Source organism: Diospyros lotus, chromosome 12 (genome assembly GCF_014633365.1).
Source record: "Diospyros lotus cultivar Yz01 chromosome 12, ASM1463336v1, whole genome shotgun sequence".
Classification (NCBI taxonomy): domain Eukaryota; kingdom Viridiplantae; phylum Streptophyta; class Magnoliopsida; order Ericales; family Ebenaceae; genus Diospyros; species Diospyros lotus.
Window position 1 is genome coordinate 35,816,582 of NC_068349.1, and position 26,042 is coordinate 35,842,623.

The 26,042-nt window shown below is 39.7% G+C and overlaps 2 protein-coding genes across 8 annotated transcripts in view; one reads left to right on the top strand and one right to left on the bottom strand.

The window, feature by feature from the left end:
• LOC127786684 (molybdopterin synthase catalytic subunit) overlaps window positions 1-26,042 on the bottom strand; it is a 35,094-nt gene that overhangs the window by 4,686 nt on the left and 4,366 nt on the right. The gene's annotated exons all lie outside the window — the stretch shown is intronic.
• LOC127787642 (uncharacterized) lies at window positions 24,999-25,604 on the top strand. The gene has a single exon (XM_052315700.1). It carries the CDS (start codon window positions 24,999-25,001, stop codon window positions 25,602-25,604), a length of 606 nt encoding a protein of 201 aa, XP_052171660.1.

Consider the following 26,042-nt stretch of genomic DNA (forward strand, 5'->3'; position numbering starts at 1 on the left):
CCTTAAAACCATATGTCTCTTACATCATTTAGATATGCTGAGGTGTAACACCCTAGTATTTTGGGAACGAATAATAAATTAATTTCTGTTTTTGAGATGATTTATTGAAAATTTGTAACATTGTGGAATTTAATGGAGAACATTAAGTTTTGAATAGGGAAGTGATTAAAAATTTTTGGAATTTTCACGATCTAAGTATAAGGTTGGAATTTGGAGTTTCTTTAGTATAAAATTAATTGTTGTGAAAATTATGATCAAAGGGGTCTTGTAGCCTAGTGGTTACTTGTACACAAGAGAGTTGATAGGTTCAGAGTTCGAGTCTTGGTAGTAAAAGACTGAAAATTATATTTTTAGTAAAAGGAGTTGAGATTAGTATAAAATTAGTTATTTCGCATATATCAAACAAGAAAGCTTGTAGCCTAGTGGTCACGCCCACCCAAGGATGGGTCCTTGCTTAGGGTAGGTTGCAGGTTCAATTCTTTGTTAGAATGTGATTATTAATTTTTTTTTTTGGAATATAATTCCATGGTGGCCAAGTACGCTGCCACCAATCTCATCCAATTCAAAGAAAGGTCCACTATTCTCCTTAAATCCAGGGATAATGCTTTGTAAAAGGAGGTTCACTAATCTCCTTGGGGGGTGCCTTGTGAAAAGAGTTGCAAGTAATCAGGAAGATGAGACCTGCAAATAAGACAAAAAGGAATAGGGGGATTAAGGAATAAATTGTGGCACGTATTGACATTATGTGGATGTAAAATTGAAGATAGAAGTTTGGCAGCCAAGTGAGAAATCATCTATAAATAGAAGAATTGGAATTGGGAGTAGAAAGCAGTAGCTAGCGTGAGGAGAAATTGGAAAAAAGACAAGTAGGCAGTCTGGTAAGTGCGAAATAATTCAAAAATTATACGAAAGTTGATTTTAGTATCTAAGAAATTATTGTGTCTTATACTACTGTCTTCATGTGTTTTTCTAGTAAAAATTTCAAGGCTTGATTTTAGTAAAAATTTCAAAGACTTCCATGACACAACACCACCTAAGGTGAACACGTACCCATTGGTTGATTTAGTCTCTAAGCTGTCAGAGATCCAATTAGCATCACTAAATCCTTTCAATATATGTGGATATTTTGTATAGTGCAATCCATAGTTCAGGGCGTACTTCAAGTATCTAAGTACCCTGACTAATGCACTCTAATGGTCATGCCCAGGATTGCTCATGTATCTTGCTAGTTTGCCTACGGAGAAGGCGATGTCAGGTCTAATACAGTTTATGACGTACATTAAACTCCCAATGACTCTGGCATATTCCAAAGAAGATACACCTTCATCATGATTTTTCTTCAATTTCAAATTTGGGTCAAACGGAGTAACTGCCGGCTTACTCTTGAAGTGACCAAATCTTCTCAACATTTTATTTATATAATATGATTGAAAAAGTGCATACCCTTCGGAATTCCTTATTATTCGAATTCCAAGAATGACATCAGCAAGACCAAGGTCTTTCATGTCAAAATGAGAGTTCAACATCTGCTTTGTGGACTCTGACACTTCGATTTGTGCCCATTATCAGCATATCATTCACATATAGAGGCACACAATGAGACATTCTTAGTTTATGATTTTCACATAAACACATTTATGACACTCATTTATCTTAAATCCATTCGACAATATTGTGTGATCAAACTTCTCATGCCATTTTGTTTGGGCCCCTGTTTCAACCCATAAAGAGACTTTATTAGTTTACAAACCTTCATTTCATATCCCTTTACAACAAACCCTCTAGATTGTTCCATGTAGACTTCTTCTTTTAAATCTTTATTTAGGAATGTTGTTTTTACATCCATTTGATGTATCCCCAAATTGTGTAACACTACAATAGCAATCAACATCTTGATAGATGTGATTCTTTTCACTAGAGAATATGTGTCAAAGAAGTCTTATCCTTCTTTCTGACGATAGCCTTTAGCTACCAGTCAAGCTTTGTACTTATCAATAGTACCATCGACCTTCAATTTATTTTTGAAAATCCATCTGCACCCGACTGGTTTACACCCAGGTGGCAAATTGACCAATACCCAGGTATTATTTTGCAAGATGAAATCCATTTCACTATTAATAACCTTTTTCCAAAAAGGAGCATCAAGAGATGACATAGCATCACCATAGATTTGCGGCTCGTCTTCTAACACAAAGGTTAGGAAATCTGGGCCAAAGGAAGAGGCTTTCCTTGCCCTTTTGCTTATTCAAGGCTCAACGTTGATTTTCTGCCCATCTTGGCCTTTTGAAGAACTTACCTCACGAGTTCTCTTAGAACCACTCTCACTGGGTTTATTTTCCTTAAAAGGGAATATGTTCTCAAAGAACTCTACTTCTATATATTCCAGAACTGTATTAACATTAATGTCAGGAATTTTTGACTTTGTTACTAGGAACCCATAAGCAACATTATGTGAGGCATAGCCTATAAAAATGCAGTCAATAGTTTTTGGACCAAGTTTAGTCTTTTTAGATAAAGGAACCTACACCTTAGCTAAACACCCCCACACTTTCAAGATTTTGTATGAGGGTTGCTTACCATTCCACACTTCATAAGGCGACTTGTTAGACCTTTTATGTGAAATTCTATTTAATATGAAATTTGCAGTAAGCAAAGCTTCCCCCCCCCCCCCAACAAATTATGGGGTAAACCCGAACTATTTAACATGCAATTAATCATGTCCTTCAAGGTTCAATTTTTCCTTTCAGCTACACCATTTTTCCTTTCAGATTCACAAAACCCAGACAAAGCTGACGATTCATACTCACCACCCCTATTTGATCTGAGCACCTTAATTTTCTTTCCCAGTTGATTTTCAACTTCTACCTTAAATGTTTTAAAAACATCAAAGGTCTTATCTTTATTGCATAGTAAATACACATAGCAATATTGACTGCAGTCATCAATAAATGTGATAAAATAATTCTTTCCACCTCTAATGAGAGTACTTTTCATGTCACAAACATTACTGTGAATTAGATAAAGTAATTCACTATTTCTTTCCACAGATGAAAACAACTTTCTTGTAAATTTTAATTCAACACAAACTTCACATTTGTCCCTTATCAATGTCAAAGCTAAGTAATAACCCTAGATTAACCATTCTTTGGAAAGAACGATAATTGACATGTCCTAATCTTGAATGCCAAACATTACACGACTCAACGGTATAGATAGAAGAGTCATGCTTATTATTCTTCTTAGGCATTTGGGCCTGTACATTTAACTTTAACATGTCATCATTTAGATATCCCCGACCCACATACATTCCCCCCTTAGTAAGAGTAAACTTATCAGACTCAAAAACGAGTTTAAACCCATTTTTGTTCAACAAGGTTCCAGACACCAGATTCTTATGAATCACAGGCACATGCCAGACATCAGTTAGGGTCAAGATCTTACCAGATGTCCACTTTAATAGCACATTGCCAATGCCTTTCACAGTCGAGGCTGCGACATTTCCCATGTACACCTTTTCGATGCCATCCACCTTCTCATAAGTTGAGAACATGGATCTATCCTTGCAAATGTGCCTTAAAGCACCCGTATCAATCCACTAGCCTTTGGCATTATCAACCATGCAGACTTCAGTGATGGCTGCAACGAGCTCATCATCTTCCACCATATTGGTATAAGAAAGCTTAGACTTGTGTTGGTTGCAACTAGAGCTTTGACCCTTCTTGTGCCTGCAATCCACAACCCTATGGCATGTCTTACCGCATACCCAATAGGTGCCTTGAATGCGTTTGTTGGCAGTGGTCTTCTTCGGTTGCAGTAACCTGTTTATTTTCTTGCCTTGTTGCTTCTTGGATTGGGATTTGGGAGCCTCAGCTAAGTGGGCCTTAGCTTCAAATTTGTCTGAGACTTTATCTCCTTTACAGTTGTCTTCTTCAATATGAAGTCGAAGAGCCAAATCTTCCATAGAAAACTCCTTACACTTGTGCTTGAGATAATTTTTGAAATCCTTCTGGGAAGGCAACAACTTCTCAATCATAGCGGCAATTTGGAATGATTGATTAATGACGAATCCCTCACTATGCAAATCACTAATAATGATTTGCAGTTCCTTCATCTGGTTGACCACTAATTTGGTATCAACCATCTTATAGTCGAGAAACTTCCCAACCAGGAACTTCTTGGTGCCAACATCCTCAAGCTTATATTTCTTCTCCAGGGTCTCCCACAGTTGCTTAAAAGTAGCATATGCGGTGCAGTAAACATTATACAGCGAGTCGGACAAGCCACTCAGAATATAATTTTTATAAAGAAAATTTATGTGCATCCATGCTTCCCTCGCAGCCACAGTTTTAGTGGTCATATTCTCCTCCGAGACAATAGGACAATCTTTTTTGAGAATGTGGGCTAAATTCAATGTGATCAGATAGAACAACATTTTTTGTTGCCATCTTTTGAAATCTTCACCATTAAATGGCGGTGGCTTCTCAACATGTGGGGTTGGCTTGGCCACGGCTGAATTGACCCCTGAAATGGTGGCTATTGCAGAGACAACAAGAGGAGGCAGGTTTGGACCCAAGATAACAACAGGGGGAGGGTTTGAACTCGAGGCAACACCAGCAGCAGTGGCACCGGCAGCAACGGAGGGCGGGTTTGGACCTGAGGCAGCACTGCCAACAACAGTACCGATAACATTGGCAGGATTTGGGGCATCCATCTTTCCTAGTCTCTCATTCTAACTGTCTTCAGATTGTTAGGGATACAACAAGAATATATATGAAGATTACACTAGGAATGATCCACCCAATATAAGAAAATCAGTTCCAACCCGCTACAGTATATGAAACATAAATTACAATACTTAACTTCTGACCACAACAACTTGAACACAGATATAAACAGCAACAAGTACTTCTAAATAGCAACAATAAACGAACAAAAGCAAATGTTGCTAGACCAAAACAGCAAAGAGGAGATGACGAGTGAATAACAACCACCAAAAGCTGGAACATTAAGAAGACGATGAACAAAAGCAGGTTGAGTCGCGCAAAGCGCTGTCTTGAAGACAGTTAGTGCCCTGCATTAGCTGCGAGCAAACTACGACGACTGTCTCAACAGGATGAAATGACATTTCCGGTGAACGGCAACCACGAACAACCAGAGCTAGCAGAACTCAGGATGGACTCGCTCTCAGTGACGAAAAACTCAAGAAGACCAAGTGCCAAAAAACTTGAAGAAGCTTAGGGAAATATAAAGGCTGGAAGAACTTGGGGACCAAGCAAAGCTAGAAGAACTTGGGGACCAAGCAAGACTAGAAGAACTTTGGGGGCCAAGCAAAGATAGAAGAACTTGGGGACCAAGCAAGACTAGAAGAACTTGGGGGCCAAGCAAAGGGAAGCATAAAAAGCATGGGCATCCTTGTCACCCACCAAAATGGGATAACAACCCACTGCACACACGCACACACACTCACTTCCAACAATCCCCCACATGAGTGCATCTGTGGGGAAAACATACAATGTAAGGGTTAAGACAATGGTGGTGGATGCCAAACTATACTATGGTTTGCTTGGCCACACTGTATTGTAACATCCCGGTATTTTAAAAAAATAATAGTAATTAATTTCTATATTTGAGATGATTTATTGAAAATTTGTGGCATTGTAGAATTTAATAGAGAACATTAAATTTTGAATAGGGAAGTGATTGAAAGTTTTTTTTTTTTTTTTTGAAATTTTCAAGATCTAAGTATAAGGTTGGAATTTGGGAGTTTCTTTAGTATAAAATTAATTATTGCAAAATTATAATCAAAGGGGTCTTGTAGCTTAGTGGTTGCTTGTGCGCAAGGGAGTTGACGTGTTTAGGGTTCAAATCTTGGGAGTAAAAGGTTGAAATTTATTTTTTAAAGGGAGTTGGGATTAATGTTAGATTAGTGTATAATTAGTTATTGCTCATATATCAAACAAATGAGAAAGGTATGCTACCACTAATGCATTATTTTATTATAAAAATATCTCCTTAAAGGCTGCCACCCAATGCATTATTTATTCCTTAGTTATGGACACATCTCCTTAATTCATGACGTGCTCTCCACTTTTGCAACATTCACACCTTAAATCAAGTGTAGAAAATTAAGGAAAGACTTGGATTTCTGGAGGAAAACGTGGGATGTGGGACATGGGACATTTTAATGAAATGTGTGTAAAATTTGCTATAAATGGTGAAGAATAAGTAGAGGAGAAATTAACAAGGAGAAGACGAGCGTGAATTTAAGAAGAAATTAAAAGGAAGAAAGTAGTTAAAGTCAAGGAGCAAAGTAAGTGAGATATGTCAGGTAGTAGATAAATTTGGGTTTAGTGGTACTTATTTAAATAGTTCTTTTTATTTATTGTATTTAATTTTGTTAGAGAAATTTTGAAGCATGACGTTGGTGATTCTAACGGCTTAGAGGAGTTTGTCAAGAAAGGTCGTAGACATTGTTGTGGTAAGGGTTTAATATGTTTTCTATGCAAATTATTTTTGTCATGACTCGCATATGATAATAAGGGAATGCCTAGGCATGAGGCTATGAATTTTTATTTGGACGAGACAAAGATCATGTTAGGGTCCATAGAAAATCATAAGGGCCACCAAGAGTCCGAGAGAGGTGAGGTGGACGGGCCTGCATGCATGATTCATTTCATATTTATCTATGTTTGTTATGATTTATAATTTGTTATGTTTACATATTGCCTTTACTGAGTCCTCAGACTCACACCTTTTATAAATAACCATAGATGATTCAAGCCCTAGTAGAGGGAAAGCAATGGTAGTGGACGATTCACCGATGAGCGTGGTTAACCAGCTGTGACTGGGTTTTTGTTGTAATGCGAATTTATGAGTATTTTATATTCCTAGTTTGTAATATATTTGTGTGAGACAAACCATATGTTAAACTTATAGTATTTCGTTGGAGAAATAATTTAATTGCAGAAAAACTGAGCTTCCATCCCAAAGCCTTGTAAAGCATATAGCTTGGCCAAGACGCGAGTGCCACCGCTACCTATGTTATTTATGGGACCCAAGTTTTTGGACGAGGGAAGGCGGTAAAACTTGGATCCCACCCAGGGCGCCCTAATCTGTAGAGCATAGTCGACCTTCAAATTTATCTAATGACTGTGGTTGTAACCATGGGTTATAGTGGCACCCCGAATGTGGGACCGGGGGCATCACAAGATTGTTGGAAGTGAGTGTGTGTGTGTGTGTGTGTGCAGTGGGTGATAAGGATGCCCATGGCTTTTTCTGCTTCCTTTTACTTGACCCCAAGTTCTTCTAGTCTTACTTGGTCCTCAAATTCTTCTAGTCTTGCTTGGTCCCCAAGTTCTTCTAGCTTTGCTTGGCCCCCAAGTTTTTCTAATTTTGCTTGGTCCCCAAGTTCTTCTAGCTTTGCTTGGTCCCCAAGTTCTTCCAACCTTTATATTTTCCTAAGCTTTTTCGAGTTTTTTGGGACTTGATCTTCTCGAGTTTTTTGTCACTAAGAGCGAGCCCGTCTTGAGTTTTGCTAGCTTCGGTTGTTCATGGTTGCCGTTCACCGAAGAGGTCGTTTCATTCTGCTGAGACAGTCGCCATAGTCTGCTCGCCACCAGTGCCGGGCGCTAACTATCTTCAGGACAGCGCTTTGCACGATTCAACTTGCTTCTGTTCATCGTCTTCTTGACGTTCCAGCTTCTGGTGGTTGTTGTTCACCTGTCGTCTCCTCTTTGCTATTTTGGTTTGGTAACATCTGCTTTTGTTCGTTTGTTGTTGCTATTTAGAAGTACCTGTTGCTGTTTATATCCGTGTTCAATTTGTTGTTGTCAAAAGTTAAGTATTGTAGTTTACGTTTCATATACTGTAGCAAGTTGGAACTGATTTTCTTGTATTAGGTGGATCATTTATAGTGTAATCTTCATATATATTCTCGATGTATCCCTAACAATCTGAAGACAGTTAGAAGGAGAGATTAGGAAAGATGGATGCCCCAAATCCTACCGATGTTGTCGGTATTGCTGTTGGCGGTGCTGCCTCGAGTCCAAACCCGCCCCCCACTGCTGCTGCTGCTGTTGCTGGTGTTGCCTCGAGTTCAAACCCTCCCCCTGTTGTTGTCTCGGTGTCATGAACCTAGGGTTCATAACGGGCTGAAGTTGGCATTCAGAGGGATCCAAGAGGCTTAGGGTTAAGAACAAAATATTTAGAGGGGAATTTGAACAGAAATGGGGGAGAAATTAGAGAGAATAGAGGGAGAGCAATAAAGAGAAATGAGAGGGAGATTTGAGAGAATTCTTAGAGAGAATGAGAGTTTCATTAATCAATTCAAGCATATCCCTCTCCTCTTACAATTGGCTTTTTTATAGACATAGTAGCTAGTTGCTTAACTAATTTCTAATAGCATCCTAACAACACCCATGTGCTTCTAACAACTTGTAAAAATATCCTAATAACCCATTGCAACCCTATTACAATGATGCCCTTCTATTATTCTTTGGGTTATGACACTCGGGTCCAAACCCACCTCCTACTGTTGTCTCTGCAATAGCCACCATTTCAGGATTCGGTTCAGCCGTGGCCAAGCCAACCCCACATGTTGAGAAGCCACCGCCATTTAATGGTGAAGATTTCAAAAGATGGCAACAGAAGATGTTTTATCTAACCACGTTGAATTTAGCCCACATCCTCAAAGAAGGTTGTCTCATTGTCTCGGAGGAGAATATGACCACTGAAACAGTGGTTGCGAGGGAGGCATGGATGCACTCAGATTTTCTTTGTAAAAATTATATTTTGAGTGGCTTGGCCGACCCACTGTACAATGTTTACTGCACCGCATATGCTACTTCTAAGCAACTGTGGGAGGCCCTAGAGAAGAAATGTAAGCATGAGGATGCTGGCACCAAGGAGTTCCTAGTCGGGAAGTTTCTCGACTATAAGAGGGTTGATACCAAATTGGAGATGGAGGAACTACAAATCATCATTAGTGATTTGCACAGTGAGGGATTAATCATTAATGAGCCATTCCAAGTTGCCGCTATGATTGAGAAGCTACTGCCTTCCTGGAAGGATTTCAAAAATTATCTCAAGCACAAGCGCAAGGAGTTGTCCATGGAAGATTTGGCTCTTCAACTTCGTATTGAAAAAGACAACCGTAACGGAGATAAAGTCTCAAACAGATTTGAAGCTAAGGCCCACTTAGCTGAGGCTCCCAAATCCCAGTACAAGAAGCAACAAGACAAGAAAATAAGCGGGTTGCTGGGACCGAAGAAGACCACTGCCAACAAACACATTCAAGGCACCTGTTGGGTATGCGATAAGACAGGCCATAGGGCTGTGGATTGTAGGCACAAGAAGGGTCAAAACTCTGGTAGCAACCAACACAAGTCTAAGCCTTCTTATACCAATATGGTGGAAGATGATGAGTTCGTTGCAGTCATCACTGAAGTCTGCATAGTTGATAATGCCAAAGGCTGGTGGATTGATACGAGTGCTTCAAGGCACATTTGTAATGATAGATCCTTGTTCTCAACTTATGAGAAGATGGATGGCATCAAAAAGGCGTACATGGGAAATGTCGTAACCTCAACTGTGAAAGGCAAGGGCAAGGTGCTACTAAAGTGGACATCTGATAAGATCATGACCCTTACTAATGTTTGGCATGTGCTCGAGATTCGTAAGAATTTGGTGTTTTAAACCCTGGTGAACAAAAATGGGTTTAAACTCGTTTTTGAGTCTGATAAGTTTACTCTTACTAAGGGAGAAATGTATGTGGGTCGAAGATATCTAGATGATGGCATGTTCAAGTTAAATGTATAGGCCCAAGTGCCTAAGAAGAATAATAAGAATGACTCTTCTACTTATACTGTTGAGTCGTGTGATGTTTGGCATTCAAGATCAAGACATGTCAATTATTGTTCCCTCCAAAGAATGGTTAATCTAGGGTTATTACCTAACTTTGACATTGATAAGAAACAAATGTAAAGTTTGTGTTGAATCAAAATTTACAAGAAAGTCGTTTCCATCTATGGAAAGGAATAGTGAGTTACTTGATCTAATTCACGTGATGTTTGTGACATGAAAAGTACTCCCACTAGAGGTGCAAAGAATTATTTTGTCACATTTATTGATGACTGCAGTAAATATTGCTATGTGTATTTACTACGCAGTAAAAATAAGACCTTTGATGTTTTTAAAACATTTAAGGTAGAAGTTGAAAATCAACCGGGAAAGAAAATTAAGGTGCTCAGATTAGATAGGGGTGGTGAGTATGAATCGTCAGCTCTGTCTAAGTTTTGTGAATCTCATAGTATAATCCATCAGGCGACAACGCCTTATACACCACAATAATAAAATGGTGTAACTAAAAGGAAAAACCAAACCTTGAAAGACATGATTAATTGCATGTTAAATAGTTCGGGTTTACCCTATAATTTGTGGAGGGAAGCTTTGCTTACAACAAATTTCATATTAAATAGAATTCCACATAAAAGTCTGACAAGTCGCTTTATGAAGTGTGAAATAGTAAGCAACCCTCCTACAAAATCCTAAAAGTGTGGGGGTGTTTGCCTAAGTTGTAGGTTCTTTTACCTAAAAGGACTAAACTTGGTCAAAAAACTATTGATTGCGTCTTTATAGGCTATGCCTCGCATAGTGCTGCCTATAGGTTCTTGGTAACGAAGTCAGAAATTCCTGACATTAATGCTAATACTGTTCTAGAATCTATAGAAGTAGAGTTCTTTGAGAACATATTCCCTTTTAAGAGAGATAAACCCAGTGAGAGTGGTTCTAAGAGAACTAATGAGGCAAGTTTTTGAAAAAGCCAAGATGGGCAAAAAATTAACGTTGAGCCTCCAAGAAGCAAAGGGGCAAGGAAGGCCTCTTCCTTTGGCCCAGATTTGCAAACCTATGGTGATGCTATGTCATCTCTTGATGCTTCTTTTTGGAAAGAGGCTATTAATAGTGAAATGGATTCCATCTTGCAAAGTAATACCTGGGTATTGGTCAATTTGTCACCTAGGTGTAAACCAATCGGGTATAGATGGATTTTCAAAAAGAAATTGAAGGCCAATGGTACTATTGATAAGTACAAAATTTGGCTGGTAGCTAAAGGCTATCGTCAGAAATGACAAGATTTCTTTGACACGTAATCTCCAGTGACAAGAATCACGTCTATCAGGATGTTGATTGCTATTGCAGCGTTACACAATTTGGAGATACATCAAATAGATGTAAAAACAACATTCCTGAATGGAAATTTAGAAGAAGAAGTCTACATGGAACAACCTGAAAAGTTTGTTATAAAGGGACATGAAATGAAGGTTTGTAAACTAATAAAGTCTCTTTATGGGTTGAAACAGGCACCCAAACAATGGCATGAGAAGTTTGATCAAACAATGTTGTCGAATGAATTTAAGATAAATGAGTGTGATAAATGTGTTTATGTGAAAATCATAAACTAAGAATGTGTCATTGTGTGCCTGTATGTGGATGATATGCTAATAATGGGCACAAATTGAAGTGTCATAGAGTCCACAAAGCAGATGTTGAACTCTCATTTTGACATGAAAGACCTTGGTCTTGTTGATGTCATTCTTAGAATTCGAATAATAAGGAATTCCGAAAGGTATGCAATTTTTTAGTCTCATTACATAAAGAAAATATTGAGAAGATTTGGTCACTTCAAGAGTAAGCCAACAATTATTCCGTTTTACCCATATTCGAAATTGAAGAAAAATGTGTATCTTCTTTGAAATATGCCAGAGTTATTTGGAGTCTGATGTATATCATGAATTGTATTAGACCTGACATTGCCTACTCTGTACGCAAGCTAGCGAGATACACGAGCAATCCTGGGCATAACCATTGGAGTACATTAGTCAGGGTACTTAGATACTTGAAGTACACCCTGGACTATGGATTGCACTATACAAAATATCCACATGTATTGGAAGGATTTAGTGATGCTAATTAGATTCCGACAACTTAGAGACTAAATCAACCAGTGGGTATATGTTCACCTTAGGTGGTGCTGTTGTGTCGTGGAAGTCTTCGAAACAGACGTGTATAGCACAATCAACCATAGAGTCAAAGTTTATATCTCTGGACAAAGCAAGCTAAGAAGCTGAGTGGCTTCGCCATTTTCTTGAAGACGTTCCATTATAGCCAAAACCTGTTAACGCCATTTGCATATACTGTGACAACTTAGTTGCCTTAATGAGGGCTAAGAATAGTGTCTACAATGGAAAGTCAAGACACATTAAGCGCAGGCATAACACTGTCAGAGAGTTGCTCACCAATGGAATAATCTCCATTGACTACGTGAAGTCAAAAGAAAATCTAGTTGATCCTTTAACAAAAGGAGTGACTCGTGAGCAAGTCAGATTCACATCAAGGGAATGGGGCTAAAGCCTTTAAAATGACTTTTCCAGTGGTAACCAAACCTAGTTGACTGGAGATCCTAAGATCTAGGTTAAATTGGTCAACTGGTTGGAATAAGTCATAGTTGACACACTAAGAAACTTCTTGTTTCTCCCCATGTCTCAGAAATTGGAGAGTGTGTCCTGTCGACGTTAAAGGGAAGGTTGATATCTTGAAATAAGAGGAGTAGTGACAGGGTATTCTTAGTCAATGCTTCCCTATATGAGAGTAGAAGTGAGGTCGCTTCTGTGAGACTGTTCAATGGTTTGGGTTCTCTAGAGCTCTCATGAAACCCAAGACGCTGTCCAGGACCAAAATGGACACAATCGTATAGAACTCAGTAGGTCAAGACAAGTTGTGTGTGATGTCTATTGTCTCGATTTACATCCAGAAGGATAGTTCAAGAGCCAGACTCAATATTTCTTTGGTAAGTTCGATATACATTCACTAAAGAATGTTCAAGTCCAAAAGACACCTTGTTGATGCATAACTTGTCTATTTGCTCTCAGTGACTCCGTGTCGTTTTGTATGTTTTTCGCACACACGCACTCATGTGGGGGATTATTGGAAGTGTGTGTGTGTGTGCGCAGTGGGTTGCTGTCCCACTTCGGTGGGTGACAAGGATGCCCATGGCTTTTTATGCTTCTCTTTGCTTGGCCCCCAAGTTCTTCTAGTCTTGCTTGGTCCCCAAGTTCTTCTAGCTTTGCTTGGCCCCTAAGTTCTTCTAGTCTTGCTTGGTCCCCAAGTTCTTCTAGCTTTGCTTGGTCCCCAAGTTCTTCCGGCCTTTATATTTCCCTAAGCTTCTTCGAGTTTTTTGGGACTTGGACTTCTCGAGTTTTCCGTTACTAAGAGCGAGCCCATCTTGAGTTCTGCTAGCTCCGGTTGTTCGTGGTTGTCGTTTACCGAAGATGTCGTTTCATCCTACTGAGACAGTCGCCATAGTCTGCTTCCCGCTAGTGCAACGCACTAATTGTCTTCAGGATAGCGCTTTGCGCGACTCAACTTGCTTCTGTTCATCGTCTTCTTAATGTTCCAGCTTCTAAATGGTTGTTGTTCACCCGTCGTCTCCTCTTTGTTGTTCCGGTCTGGTAACATCTGCTTTTGTTTGTTGGTTGTTGCCATTTAGAAGAACTTGTTGCTGTTTATATCCGTGTTCAAGTTGTTGTGCTCAGAAATTAAGTATTGTAGTTTACGTTTCATATGCTATAGTAGGTTAGAACTGATTTTCTTGTATTGGGTGGATCATTCCTAGTGAACTCATTAATGCAATATGTAAACATAGCAAATTGTAAATCATGACAAACATAGATAAATATGAATGAATCATGCATGCAGACCCGTCCACCTCACATTTCTTGGACTCTTGGTGGCCCTTATGATTTTCTATGGACCCTAACACCAGCTCAATCTCGTCCAAATAAAAATCCATAGCCTCATGCCTAGGCACTCCCCTATTATCATATGCAAGTCATGACAAAATAATTTGCATAGAAAACATATTAAACCCTTACCGAAATAGTATTTACTGCCTTTCTCTAAATCGTTAAAATCATTGATGTCACGCCTTGAAATTTTTACTAGCAAAACACAAGAAGACAATAGTATAAGGCACAATAATTTCTTAGATACTAAAATTAACTTTCATATAAATTTTGAATTATTTCGCACTTACCGTGCTCCTACTCGTCTTTTTTCCAATTTCTCCTCACACTGGCTACTGCTTTCTACTCCCAATTCCAATTCTTCTATTTATAGGTGATTTCTCACTTGGCTGCCAAACTTCTATCCAGTGTTCTAAAAGGCGCTAGGCGCTAGTCGGGCGCCAGACTGGGGCTTAGCGCCTAGGCGGGGCCTAGGAAAACTGTTTTTTTTTTTTTTTTAATTTTGTGATGTAATTTGATGTTATTTTCAATTAAATCAAAGTTGAAAAGTATCAATAATGCAACATAAACCAATAATAATACAATAATAATGGAATGACATTAAATTTTTTAAAACATTAATAACAATAATTAATAAATATTTAAATAAGTGAATAATAAATAATCAAATATTAACATAAATCCTAAATTAAATAACCAAAAAAACAAAAAGAAAACAAAGATGCGACACGCAATAGCAAGCAGCACGAGAGAGAAGGGGAAATCGGAGGCGACTCTGCAACTGGTGTGCGAGCACGAGAGAGAAGGGGAAATCGGTGCTGCTGCTTGCTCACTGCTTACCGGAGGCGACTCTGCAACCGGTGTGCGAGCACGAGAGAGAAGGGGAAATCGGTGGCGGTGCGCGAGCACGAGAGAGGCGAGGCGACTCTGCAACTGCAAGAACCGGAGGCGACTGCAACTACAAGAGACGATGGCGGTGCGCGCGAGAGAGAAGGGGTAACGAATAAGGGGAAACAAAAACCCTAATAAATTTATACTAAATCGATTCACGCGGCCCAGGCGGCCGATTAGGCCATAATCGGCCAGGCGGTTCACGCGACTAGGCGTCCGCCTAGGCGCCGCCCGGTACCGATTAGCCGGGCCGGTGTCTAAGGTGGCCGATTTGGCCATAAGCGCGGCGGCCAGCGGCCGCCTAACGCCTTGGCGCCGCTTAGGCCGCGTTTTAGTTCACTGCTTCTATCTTCAATCTTACATCCACACAATGCCAATACATGCCACAATTTATTCCTTAATCCCCCCATTCCTTTTTGTCTTATTTGCAAGTCCCATCTTCCTGATTACCTGCAACTCTTTTCACAAGGCACCCCTTTTAATTTAACGAGATTAGTGAACCTCCTTTTACAAAACATTATCCTTGGATTTAAGGAGAATAATGGACCTTTCTTTGAATTGGATGAGATTGGTGGCAATGTACTTGGCCACCATGGAATTATATTCCAAAAAAATTTAATAATTGCATGCTAACAAAAAATTAAACCTGCAACCTACCCCAAGCAAGGACCCATCCTTGGGTGAGCGTGACCACTAGGCTACAAGCTTTCTTGTTTGATATATGCGAAATAATTAATTCTATACTAATCCCAACTCCCTTTACTAAAAATATAATTTTTAGTCTTTTAATACCAAGACTCGAACTCTGAACCTATTAACTCTCTTGTGTACAAGTAACCACTAGGCTACAAGACCCCTTTGATCATAATTTTCACAACAATTAATTTTATACTAAAAAAACTCTAAAATTCAACCTTATACTTAGATCCTGAAAATTCCAAAAATTTTCAATCACTTCCCTATTCAAAATTTAATATTCTCCATTAAATTCCAAATGTTACAAATTATAAATTATCTCAAAAATAGAAATTAATTTATTATTCGTTCCCAAAATACCGGGGTGTTACAGTCTCCCCTCATAAATTTTGTCCTCGAAATTTTCAAACAACCCTTCATATCACACAAACTTCCAGTACTAACTATGATTCTCGAATAAATAAGGATATTTCTCCCGCATTTTCTCATCCATCTCCCAGGTCGCTTCTCGTTTCGAGTGTTAACTCCGTTGCACTTTTACCATAGGAAAAACTCTATGTCTTAATTGTCGGTTTTACTGCTTTAGCACTCATACCAGTTTTACTTCAAAAGTCAGGTTAGGCTAAAGGTCAATTTCCTCAACTTGCAACCCAACCTCAAGGTTATATATATGTTTTCGTAACTGAGAAACATGAAATACATCATGCAATCCTGTTAATGCTTCTAGTAACTCCAGTCAATACGCGATTGGTCCGACTTGGCATTTAATTCGATATGGTCCCAAATATCGAGGCCCCAACTTTCCTCTCCGTTGGTGCCTAAAAGCCGGACGTAATGGGGTAGCTCGAAGGTACACCAAATCTCCCACATCAAATTCCAAGGGCCGAGTTCAACGATCTGCATACTACTTTTGCCGATCTTGGGTTGCTTTCATGTTCTTACGAATCACCTCAATTTGCTGGGTCTCTTTATCTACAAGGTCTGTTCGAGCAAGACGTCTTTCCCCTACTTCAAGCCAACTTATCAGCGATCGGCATCGTCTGCTCATAAGATGAGGTTCCGGTGCACCCTAGAACTACCAAAATGTATCGGGATCTTCGAGAAGTATATTGGTGGCTAGGAATGAAGAAAAGTGTGGCTGAGTTTGTGAGGAAATGTGATACTTGCCGATGAGTGAAAACTGAACACCAAAAACCATTGGGGAGTTTGCAACCTTTGGAGATTCTTGAATGGAAATGGGAACATGTGATAATGGATTTTAATGTGGGACTACCCTGGATTGCAAGAAAAGTGGATGCTATTTGGGTGATTGTGGATCGATTGATAAAGTCAGCACATTTCCTACCCGTTAAAAGTAACATAGGCACTTAACAGCTTGCCCGACTCTATGTTCAAGAGATTGTACGGTTACATGGTATTCCAATAAGTATTATGTCTAACAAAGATAGTCGATTTGTGTCCAACTTTTGGAAAGCTGTGCAGGAAGAATTGGAAACCCAACTGAACTTCAGTACAACCTATCACCCCCAAACGGATGGACAAACGGAGCGTGATAATCAGATTTTAGAGGACAAGCTCAAGGCATGTGTGCAAGATTTTGGGGGCAGTTGGGATGAATATTTATGTTTAGCGAAATTTGCCTATAATAATAGTTATCAAGCAAGCATAGGGATGGCACCCTATGAAGCACTGTATGGACGACGATGCCAGTCGCCGATAAGTTGGCTTGGAGTAGGGGAATGGTGGCTTGCTCGAACAGACCTTATAAATAAAGCGATCCAACAGATTGAGGTGGTTCGTAAGAACATGAAAGCAGCCCAAGATCAGCAAAAGCAGTATGCAGATCGTCGAAGTCAACCTCTGGAATTTGCTGTGGGAGATTTGGTGTATCTTCGAGCTATCCCATTACATCTGGCTTTTAGGCACCAACGGAGAGGAAAGTTAGGGCCTCGATATTTGGGGTCATACCGAATTAAAGGCCAAGTCGGACCAGTTGCGTATTGACTGAAGTTACTAGAAGCATTAGCAGGATTGTATGATGTATTTTATGTCTCCCAGTTAAGGAAACACATATATAACCCTGAGGTTGGGTTGCAAGTTGAGGAAATTGACCTTCAGCCTAACCTTACATTTGAAGTAAAACCGGTACGAGTGCTAGAGCGGCAAAACCGATAATTAAAACATAGAGTTCTTCCTATGGTAAAAGTGCAATGAAAGTCAACACTTGGAAAGAGAAGCGACCTAGGAGATGGAGGAGAAAATGCAGGAGAAATATCATTATTTATTCGAGAATCGTAGTTAGTTCTGGAAGTTTGTGTGATATGAAGGGTTGTTTGAAAATTTCAAGGACGAAATTTATAAGGAGGGGAGACTGTAACACCCTGGTATTTTGGAAACGAATAATAAATTAATTTCTATTTTTGAGATGATTTATTTATGATTTATTGAAAATTTGTAAAATTGTGGAATTTAATGGAGAATATTAAATTTTGAATAGGGAAGTGATTGAAAATTTTGGAATTTTCGAGATCTAAGTATAAGGTTTGAATTTGTAGTTTCTTTAGCATAAAATTAATTGTTGTGAAAATTATGATCAAAGGGGTCTTATAACCTAGTGGTTACTTGTACACAAGAGAATTGTGATAGGTTCAGAGTTCGAGTCTTGGTAGTAAAAGGCTGAAAATTATACTTTTAGTAAAGGTAGATGGGATTAGTATAGAATTAATTATTTCGCATATATCAAACAAGAAAGCTTGTAGCCTAATGGTTAGGCCGACGCAAGGATGGGTCCTTGCTTGGGGTAGGTTGTAGGTTCAATTCTTTGTTAGAATGCAATTATTAAATCTTTTTGGAATATAATTCCATGGTGGCCAAGTACGTTGCCACCAATCTTATCCGATTCAAAGAAAGGTCCACTATTCTCCTTAAATCCAGGGATAATGCTTTGTAAAAAGAGGCACTAATCTTGTTAAATTAAAGGGGGTGCTTTGTGAAAAGAGTTGCAGGTAATCAGGAAGATGGGACCTACAAATAAGACAAAAAGGAATAGGGGGATTAAGGGATAAATTGTGGCACATATTGACATTGTGTGGATGTAAAATTGAAGATAGAAGTTTGGCAGCCAAGTGAGAAATCATCTATAAATAGAAGAATTGGAATTGGGAGTAGAAAGCAATAGCCAGAGTGAGGAGAAATTGGAAAAAAAGATAAGTAGGCAGCATGGTAAGTGCGAAATAATTCAAAAATTATATGAAAGTTGATTTTAGTATCTAAGAAATTATTGTGCCTTATACTACTGTCTTCTTGTGTTTTGCTAGTAAAAATTTCAAGGCATGACATCAATGATTTTAGCAATTTAGAGAAAGGCAGTAAATACTATTTCGGTAAGGGTTTAATATGTTTTCTGTGCAAATTATTTTGTCATGACTCACATATGATAATAGGGAAGTGCCTAGGCATGAGGCTATGGATTTTTACTTGGACGAGACAGAGCTCGTGTTAGGGTCCATAGAAAATCATAAGGGCCACCAAGAGTCCAAGAGGGGTGGGTGAGGTGGACAGACCTGCATACATGATTCATTTCATATTTATCTATGATTGTCATGATTTACAATTTGCTATGTTTACATATTGACTTTACTGAGTCCCCGGACTCACCCTTTATAAATAACCACAGATGATTCAGGCCCTAGTAGAGGGAAAACAGTGGTAGTGGATGATTCACCGATAAGTGTGGTTGACCAGCCGTGACAGGGTTTTTGTTGTAATGCGAATTTATGAGTATTTTATATTCCTAGTTTGTAATATATTTGTGTGAGACAAATGATATGTTAAACTTATAGTATTTCGTTGGAGAAATAATTTAATTGTATAAAACTAAGCTTCCATCCCAAAGATTTGTAAAGCGTATAGCTCGGCTAAGATGTGGGTGCCCACTGCTGCCTATATTTATGGGACCCGAGTTTTTGGATGAGTGAAGGCGGTAAAACCTAGATCCCACCAAGGGCGGGCGCCCTAATTTGTAGAGCATGGCCGAACTTCAAATTTATCCAATGATCGTGGTTGTAACTGTGGATTACGGTGGCACCCTGGATGTGGGACCGGGGGTGTCACAGGAGGCCAGATTAACTTTCTGGTCCTCGGCCACCTGATGGATATTGAACAACTTCTCGAATGTTGGCTTAGTCTCATCAAACACCGGTAACTCTAGCTTGGGTACTGGAAAATTAGAGTGACTCGAATTCACCACCATTCTCGATCTCCTCTCCACTACTCCTTCACCCATCCCCGCCTGATCACCCCCCAATTCAGACGATCCTACCGCCCTATAACCCAAACCCATACCCATACCTGGTAGTATTGGATCCAATTGTTCATGTGCGGGAAAGTCCAGGGATATTCTTACCTGCGCCTGGTTTGAGAACATCAGCATGAATTGTTGCATCTAATCTCAAACCATGTTGCTATGCTCCTGCATCTCTTCTCAGATCTAGTTGCGCATATCTCCCCGCAACCAATCTACCACAACTTCTAGCTTCTTGTCTACTGCTCCGATCGCGTCATCCATACTTCCCACCCACTGTTGCATCTCATTCACTGTAGCAGTTACATGTTGCAATTGCATCTCCATTTGTTTCATGCGGGTATCGTCAGCTATAGTATCTCCTCCTTCGGAAGCATCGGCCAAGAAAGTGCTCTGATACCAATTTGTCAGATTCCTGATCTGACAAGTGAGTTCTCGATCGATCAAGAAAGGCAAGAGAAAAAGAGAATGAGAATTGAGAGGGAAAAGAGTTTGAAAGGGAAACTAATTTCCAGATTTCATTCAACATGTGGGAGTAGGCAAAGATCAACTATTTTTATACTGATCGGTGGCCTAAATGGGTGCCAAAACGGTTATCCTACCCACTTACTTAACAACTTGTCAAATAGCATGCTAGAACATTCCTCTAGCTATGCTTATCCATGGCTTTTATTTACACAAGGCCTCAACCTACTAAATTCAGGTCTACCGCCTATTACATGTGTCTAATATTCAACTAACATAACATACCTTCTCTCCTTAATGCTTGATAAATAGAGTATGATTCCCTCGGTTTTGGTGGTATCCCATAGATAACATGGCCTTTGAGAATCTGTCAAACCACGCACATGGGGACTGCTTGAGCCCATATAGGGCTTTCTTAAGTTTACAAACTTGATTTTTTCCATATTCTTTATGCTAAAAACCTAGAGGTATTTCCATAAAGACATCTTCTTCTAAATCCCCGTGTAAGAAGGCATTCTTGACATCAAATTGTTGCAATTTCCAACCAAATTTAGTTGTCAATGCTATAAGAATTCTAACAATAGTCATTTTGGCCACGAGAGCAAATGTTTCTAAGTAATCAATACCATAAGATTGAGTGTAGCCTTTGACAACTAGGCATGCCTTATACCTGTCAAGTGTTTCATCTGCCTTGTATTTGACATTAAAAATCCACTTGCACTCCACTAGTTTTGCATCCCTTGGTCTAGGAACTAGCTCCCAAGTATGGTTTCTTTCTAGCGCATTCATTTCTTCCACTATAGCTTTTTTCCAGTTGTGGTCTTTTACAACCTCTTCCACTGATTTAGGAATAGCAATTGTATCCAATGATGCTAGAAAGCTCCGGTGGTTAGGGGATAAGTGGTGGTAGGATAAGAAGTTGGACAATGGGTGCTTGGTGCAAGTTCTAACACCTTTCCGGATGGCAATTGGTATGTCTAGATCTGTATATTCCGGTTGAGTCTGAGACGGGTTAGAAGTGTTGGTAGAGTCCTCACCATGTGAAATTTTCAAGCTAGTGTCAGAGACTGATGATGTGTTTGGCTTCAGATCTTCAATGGGCTACCTTCTCTTGTAAACATAGGGAGAGCCTTTGTATCTTATAGGAGAACTAAGCCTCAAGTGAGCCTATTCAGTAGCAAAATCATATGGCAGAGGTTGAGATGACATAATAGGATTGGGATCTTGTGAAGGGAGACTCTAACTGGATGTTACTATTTCAAGACTAGGGTTGAGAAATTCCCAATCCATATCAGCTTGTCCGATGACTTCTGGCCTATCTGGAATTGGAGTAAAGTATGGTTGTGATTCACTAAATGTGACATCTTTAGAGACATAAAATTTTCGAGTGATAGGGTGGTAGCATTTATACCCCTTTTGTGTTGGAGAATATCCAAGGAAGATACACTTAAGGGCCCTAGGGTCCAATTTGTCTCTATGGATTTTGAATATGTGAACAAAACACACACATCCAAACACTTTTAAGGCTAACTAAGTATGAAGATTGAGGTCTGGAAAGAAACGAGCTAGACATTGGAAAGGACTTTAACCATTAAGAATCCTAGATGGCACCCTATTAATTATATAGGTGGCTGTCAACACTGCCTCTCCCCAAAAATATTTTGGTACATGATGATGGTGAAGGAAGGTTCGAGTGACATTGAGAAGATGTCACATCTTTCTCTCTGCCACCCCATTTTGTTGGGGTGTATCAATGCAAGATGACTCGTGGATGATTTCTTCTTGTTGAAAATAAGTATGCAAGTTAGTATTGAAATAATCCCTTGCATTATCCGTTCTAAACCGTTCTATAGGAGTACCAAATTGGGTTTGAATCATTTTGCAAAATGTGATTAACACTGATCCAATGGTAGCCTTATCTTTTAGAAGAAAAACCCAACACATGCGAGTACAATCATCAATAAATGAGATGAACCATTTTTCCCCAGAACAATTGGATATTTTGGATGGTCTCCAAACATCAAAGTGAATCAAATTGAAAGGTTTTGAAGATAACTTGTTACTAATTGGAAATGAGACTTGATGATGTTTAGCAACAATACATTCATCACACCTAAAGCTACTAGGACCTAAAGACTTAAAACAAATTTGGAAATAATTATTTTAACACTCCAAATGGAGGATAGCCTAACCTAAAATGATGTAACCAAATAGAAGACAGATTAGAGGCTGACTGGGAGGAGAAGGCCACAAGTTGTTGTTGTCTCTTTGTAGAACAATCACTCTCCTTGTCGAAGAGATAGAGCCTATTCCAAACCTTGGCCACACCAATCATCTTCCCCGTTTCCTTGTCCTGAAATTTACATGTTGAAGGTGAAAAAACAGCCAAACAGTTAAGATATTTGGTTAGTTTATGTATAGAGATCAAACTGGTAGCTAAGGTTGGGACATGAATAACCTATTCAAGGTGAAGCTGTGGGTTTAATGACACTCTACCTCTTCCACAGATAGGGATAGTTGTTCCATTTGCAATGGTGATATGTTTGGTAGGTTCAACCATTCAAGGGTTTCATAGGTTTCAAAACAATGGATATTAGCGGTCATATGATCCGTAGCTCTTGAATCAAGGACCCAAATGCTATTCTTATCAGATTTAGAAACTGTAAAAGTTGTATAGGAAAGAGTATTACCTTGTTGCACTAAGGAGCAGGAGACTCCATCTTGAAACGTTCGGAGAAAGGCCTTCAGCTTGCCTAACTCCTCGGTATTTAATTGAGTTAGATCAGCTTTTAATTCTCCTTTATCAGCTTCTTCTTCTAGATCCTTGTTGGATAGATAACTCTGGGGTTTCATATTTTTGAAGCCTCCAATCCAGCTCAAGATCGCTTCCTTCCCATGTAATTTGAAACAAGTTTCCCTAGTGTGTCAAGGCTTTTTGCAATAGCTACACCATTGTCCATCACGATTAAAGCTAGCACCCTGGTTCTGAAAAACAGGACCAGGTCTTCCAGGGTTCTGAAAACCTGATTTTCGAGCCTTGTTTCCTCTTTCTTCTTGCTTATTGATGATCAGTGCTGATCCCTTGGTGTTGTGCTCAGTTAACATTGCATATCTTCGATTTTCCTCACTCCTTATAATAGCAAAAACTTCATTTAAATTTGGGAGTTTGTCCTTACCAAGAACCTGCACCCTTACTTGGTCAAATTCATGGTTGAGCCAAGCTAGGAACTCCACAATCCGATCTCTCTCAATTATTTGATTGAGAGTTGCAGCATCCTCTTGGCACACCATCTTGATGGCTTGATATTGATCAAGCTCCAACTATAAGCTCTTCATTTGGTTGTAGTATTCGATTACTGTCAACTGCCCTTGTTTGGTGGAGTTGATATTTGTTTTCACTCCAAAAGTCACGAAGACATCTTTAACCTTGGAGAAGGTCTGTTGGATTGTCTCCCATATCTCTTTGGTTGTTCTTAGGAACATAAAATTCCTACTTATGTCCGGTTGCATTGCACTCCAAAACCAGGACATAATCCTTGAGTCCTCCACATCCTATACAGTGAAGGATAGATCTTCTTCTTTCGGTGGATTGTTTGTCAAGTGACTTCCTTTGCTGCATCCTTTAAGAAGGGTCTTCACCAATTGAGCCCATTGAAGATAATTCCTACCATCTAATCGGTGGGACTAATGAAGGCTGGGCAACTCCTCTACTATAGGGCTCTCCGGTTATGTTGGACGAAGGAGCAGAAAATGGGGCGTTCAACGAGGATGTTTCTGTCATGATACAATTGGAAGGCACAAACACGAAGGATTTCGACACCAGGGATGGGCTAAAAAGACATCAGAGGGCCGATCTGGAGCAGCTGGAGGCGAAAGGATAGTGGACGCACCTTCACGCACCGACACGTGGGGTCGGAGGCAGACTGACGGCGGCGCGTGGGGACTTCGACGGCAATGGGTCTCTAGTGGTTGGTCGATCTGATGACAGCAAACCCAATGGTGGTGGCGATGCTGGTAGGCGATAGCCGGACAGTGGTGTTCTGACTTCGACAGTGACGGTGCAATGAAAGCACTTGAACAGGATGAAGTGATAGTGCAATGAAGGCACTAGGGTTTACTGTATCAGCCTATTAACAAGGCTCTGATACCATGTAGAAAGGGAGAAAGGGAAGCGGTATTTCCACACACTTTATTGTTATGAATCAGAAATATTTATACAAGAAGTTTGTTAAGAATTCTCCTAAGATTTAGGACTAGATTACAACCCTATTATCTAGGATTAGATGTTATTCTACTAGATTACAACACTAAAAGATAATACAAAGATAATCTAAGAAATAATACAAGATAATACAAAGCAAAATAAATAAAGCAAAAGAACAAAAATAAATAGAAAGATGATAATGGATAATTTTTAAGGCTCGGCCCGGTCTTATTTTATTTCTTCAACAAATATTGGTAGTTGTTGACAGGTTGACAAAATTTGGACACTTCATTAGCCTAACGCACCCATTCTCAACACAAGAAGTGGCCGGGGTGTTCCTAGATTCGGTGACAAACTGCATGGGGGGGTCCCTAAAACCATTGTGTCCGACAAAGATAGGATTTTCACTAGCAGCTTTTGGCAGGAGCTATTTAAGAAGTTGGGAGTAGGTTTGCACCTGTCAACTACCTACCACCCTTAATTTGATGGCCAAACAGAGAGGGTAAGTCAATGCCTAGAGACTTATTTGAGGTGCACGTGCTTTACCAAACCAAAGAGTTGGAACAGGTGGTTACCACTAGCCCATTGGTGGTATAACTCATGTTTCCATAGTGCAATCAAGAGAAGCCCCTTTGAGGCAATGTTCGAGTACAAGCCCCCCCTCCTACCATCCATAACGAGCGGTTCATCTAACCTGGCAGCAGTTGAGCACTACTTACAGCAGAGGAGAGAAATGCTCTCTATCCTTAAGAGGGAGCTAACTAACGTCCAGAATAGGATGGAGCAAGCAGTAGACAAAAGAAGGAGTGACAGAGATTTTGAAGTAGGAGACAAGGTGTTTCTTAAGGTGAAGAGGTTCCTACAACAACCTTTCATGCCCACACCTATATCCAAGCTCAGCCCCAAGTATTTCGAGCCCTATGTCATCGAAGCCAAGGTAGGGAAGGTGGCTTACAAACTAAGGCTGCCCGAAGGGATACATGTGCACCCCATGTTCCATGTTTCTCTGCTTAAGAGATCCATCGAACTAGGGGCATCCACGAGCCCACAACTACTAGAGATCGAAGATGAATTAGAGGAGCACCTGGAACCTAGGGCTATCCTAGACAGGAGGGTGGTGCACCAAGGAGCAGTGCCCCTTATCCAAGTTTTGGTCCAATGGTCACACCTCCAGTCCGACTGTACCACCTGGGAATACCTCCATGAGCTGTTGAAGAAATTTTCCAGAGCTACCAGACTACTTTAAAGAATTCTGGAGGAAAAGAATGCTGTTGAAGGGTAGAGGAGTGTCACAACCTAAGGGTTAATTTTGTAATTTTTCAATTTTTTTTAAAAGTAGATAGTAGCTAACTGATTCAGTTATACTGTAAGGACCAGTCTACCCTCGCAGTATGGCTGTAACTGCAAGAGGGATGGCCTATAAAAGGCTTAGGCCCTTAAGGACGAGAATTCATTCAAGGAAAATAATATTGCATTCTTTCCCTCCAATTTCCTCTCTCAATTCTCCCTCCAAATTCTCTCTCTCTTTCCCTCTCTTTCTCTCTTCCTCAATTCTCTTATATGTTTTGGTAATTCAAGTCTCAATCCCGCCAAGATTTGTCACCACATCTCTTACATTCTCCCACTTGGCCCGATTACTATAATGTAATAATTATTAAACATTCGACAATTATTATACGTTTGA

What these genes read in the sequence shown, in the direction of transcription:
- LOC127787642 (XM_052315700.1), top strand. Translation starts at nt 24,999, where the DNA reads ATGTTCGAGTACAAGCCCCCCCTCCTACCATCCATAACGAGCGGTTCA.